This window comes from Cebus imitator, unplaced genomic scaffold (assembly GCF_001604975.1).
Source record: "Cebus imitator isolate Cc_AM_T3 unplaced genomic scaffold, Cebus_imitator-1.0 Scaffold0, whole genome shotgun sequence".
Classification (NCBI taxonomy): Eukaryota; Metazoa; Chordata; class Mammalia; order Primates; family Cebidae; genus Cebus; species Cebus imitator.
The window spans coordinates 4,680,541-4,683,659 of record NW_016107315.1 but is presented as its reverse complement, the minus strand read 5'-3'; the positions used below and the strand labels follow the sequence as shown (position 1 = coordinate 4,683,659).

The window sequence follows — 3,119 nt, the reverse complement described above, 5'->3', positions numbered from 1 at the left end:
ATATATATATACACACATATTTATGTATATATATATATATACATATATATGTATATATATATAAAGAATCTCAAACATCCTAGAAAAGCTGTGGAATCATGCTCTTTATTATTCCTGAGAGAAAATTTGCCACATTTGATGATACCTCTATTCTTCCCTGTGGTTCTAGGAGTTCTATGTACCAAGTAATTCAGAAATTAACAGGAGTATTGAAGCAAAAAGAATACTAAAAGCAGACTGTATCAACATATACTAGATAGACGGGTTTTTTTAAATCACGTGATAAATGTAAATCATAAAATTGAATGTACTTATAAAGGTACACCTATTTTGTACTACACTGAAAACCACCGACTGCAAACTGTGCATGCTTACCATAACATTTTACCTGGGGCTGATGAGTGGGATTTCTTGCAAATATTTGCTGCTATGATATAAAACAATTATGTGCAAACTGCAAGGTCCCTAAAATAGCAGTTAAAGAGTTTATGTACAGAAAGATGTCACTATCGGATCAAATATGCAAGAGATGGAATTTCCCAGAGTTTATAACACAGAGCAATAACCACCACAGGTTCCTCCTCCTTGGCCTTCTTCCCTGTGTGACAGTTTGACTCCTTTATTCTGGTTCTCACTCTCCCACAGTCCACGGGTCTGAATGATCTTTTCAACAAGTTCTTCAAAGGCACGTTGTACACCATCACAGGTTTTTGTACTTGCCTCTATAAATAACATGGAATGCTTTCGTGCAAATTTCAGGCCTTCATTTCTATTGACTTCACTATTTTCCTTATCAATTTTATTTGATAAGGAAATGTTTACTATGTCATTTCTTGTACAGTATGTTTCCAATTCATTTAACCAATTATCCAGTTTAACAAATGTGTCTCTTCTTGTGACATCATAAACTAATATAACACCCTGTGCACCTCTGTAATAGCTGGGAGTTAATGCTCTAAACCTCTCTTGACCAGCAGTATCCCATATTGCAAGTTTAGCCTTATTTCCATCCTCTGAAATTGTTTTCACCCTAAAGTCAACACCTATTGTTGCTGCAAGTTCTGGATCAAACGTATCATCTGTGAACCTCGAGAGCAGGCTGGATTTGCCTACCCCACTCTCACCAATGATGAGGATCTTCAGGGTGGTCAGCACATCCTCGTCCATCTTGACCCCACTCCGCTCTGAGCCAAGCTGGCTGTCCGGGTGTGCCTCTCGGCCTTTCAGCAGGGGGACTGTTTTAACTTTTTATAGAGATGAGATCTCATTATATTGCAGAGGCTGGTCTCAAACTCCTGGTCTCAAGCAATCCTCCCATCCTGACCTCGAAAAGTGCTGGGATTTCAGGAGCAAGCCACTGCGCCCATCTAGTATTCTCTTTTCATAAAAAATCTGGCCGGGTGGGGTGGCTCATGCCTATAATCCCAGCAATTTGGGAGGCTGAGGCGGGAGGTTCATGAGGTCAGGAGTTCAAGACCAGCCTGGCCGATATGATGAAACCCCCATCTCTGCTAAAAATTCAAAAATTAGCCTGGCATGGTAGCTCGTGTCTGTAGTCCCAGCTACCCGGGAGGCTGAGGCAGGAGAATCACTTCAACCTGGGAGGCAGAGGTTGCATTGAGCCGAGATGGCGCCGCTGCCCTCCAGCCTGGGTGACAGAGCAAGACTCCGTTTCAAAAAAAAAAAAAACAAGTTTAGGCTGGGCACGGTAATCCCAGTACTTTGGGAGCCCTAGGCAGGTGCATCATGAGATCAGGAGATTGAGACCATCCTGGCTAACACAGTGAAAACCTGTGTCTATTAAAAATACAAAAATTTTATCCAGCCGGGTGCTGTGGTTTACACCTGTAATCTCAGCACTTTGGGAGGCTGAGGCAGGTGGATCATGAGGTCAGGAGATTGAGACTATCCTGGCCAATATGGTGAAACCTCGTTTCTACTAAAAATACAAAAAAATTAGCTGGGTGTGGTGGCACACACCTGTAGTCCCAGCTACCCAGGAGGCTGAGGCAGGATAATTGCTTGAACCCAGGAGGCAGAGATTGCAGTGAGTCAAGATCACACCACTGCACTTCAGCCTGGACTACAGAGCAAGACTCCGTCACAAAAAAAAAAAAAAAAAATTTAGCCAGTTATGGTGGCAGGCACCTGTAGTCCCAGCTATTTGGGAGGCCGAGGCAAGAGAACCACTTGAACACAAGAGGTGAAGTTTGTAGTGAGCAGAGATGGCATCACTCCCCTCCAGCCTGGGCAACAGAGCCAGACTCCATCACAAAAAAAAAAAGACCAGGCACGGTGGCTTGTGCCTGTAATCCCAGCACTTTGGAAGGCTGAAAATACAAAATACAAAAATACCAAAAATACGAAAATTAGCTAGGCATGGTGGTGGGCACCTGTAATCCCAGTTAGGAGGCTGAGGCAGGGAATTGCTTGAACCCAGGAGGCAGAGGTTGAAGTGAGCCGAGATCTCGCCACTGCACTCCATCCTGGGTGACTCCGTCTAAAAAAATAAAAGTAAAAATAAAAAAAATTAAAAAGTTGACCAGACTCAGTGGCTCACACCTGTAATCCCAGCACTTTGGGAGGCCGAGGTGGGCAGATCACCTGAGGTCCGGAGTTTGAGACCAGCCTGACCAACACATGGTGAATCGCCGTCTCTACTAAAAATACAAAATTATCTGGGTGTGGTGGCACATGCCTGTAATCCCAGCTACTTGGGAGCCTGAGGCAGGAGAATTGCTTGAACCCAGGAGGAAGAAGTGGCGGTGAATGGAGATCTCGCCACTGTACTCCATCCTGGGCAACGAGAGCAAAACTCCATCTTGAAAATAAATAAATAAATAAATAAAGTTAGTTTAATTCATTTATATTTAATGTAATTGCTGATAACAAGGATTTACAGTCCAGTGTGGTGACTCACGCCTGTAATCCCAGCACTTTGGGAGGCTGAGGAGGGCAGATCACTTGAGGTCAGGATTTCAAGACCAGCCTGCCCAACAAGGTGAAACTCTGTCTCTACTAAAAATACAAAAATTAGCTGGGTGTGGTGCTGCACACCTGTAATCCCAGCTACTCTGGACGCAGAGGCAAGAGAATCGCTTGAACCTCAGGAAGCAGAG

At 43.8% G+C, this 3,119-nt stretch overlaps 1 protein-coding gene across 2 annotated transcripts; it reads right to left on the bottom strand.

Moving 5' to 3' along the window:
• Positions 1-240: 240 nt before the first annotated feature.
• On the bottom strand, positions 241-1,184 carry LOC108286782 (ras-related protein Rab-18-like). Of its 2 annotated transcripts, XM_017504955.2 has the most exons (2): positions 783-1,167; positions 492-715 (listed from the first exon to the last, which is right to left on the bottom strand). In XM_017504955.2, the coding sequence occupies exons 1-2, from the start codon at positions 1,165-1,167 to the stop codon at positions 507-509; spliced, it is 594 nt and encodes a 197-aa protein (XP_017360444.1). In that variant the 3' UTR covers positions 492-506. The 2 variants fall into 2 exon arrangements, with proteins under 2 accessions (XP_017360360.1, XP_017360444.1); XM_017504871.2 differs by having other exon boundaries at positions 241-1,184.
• Between the last annotated feature and the right edge of the window lie 1,935 nt (positions 1,185-3,119).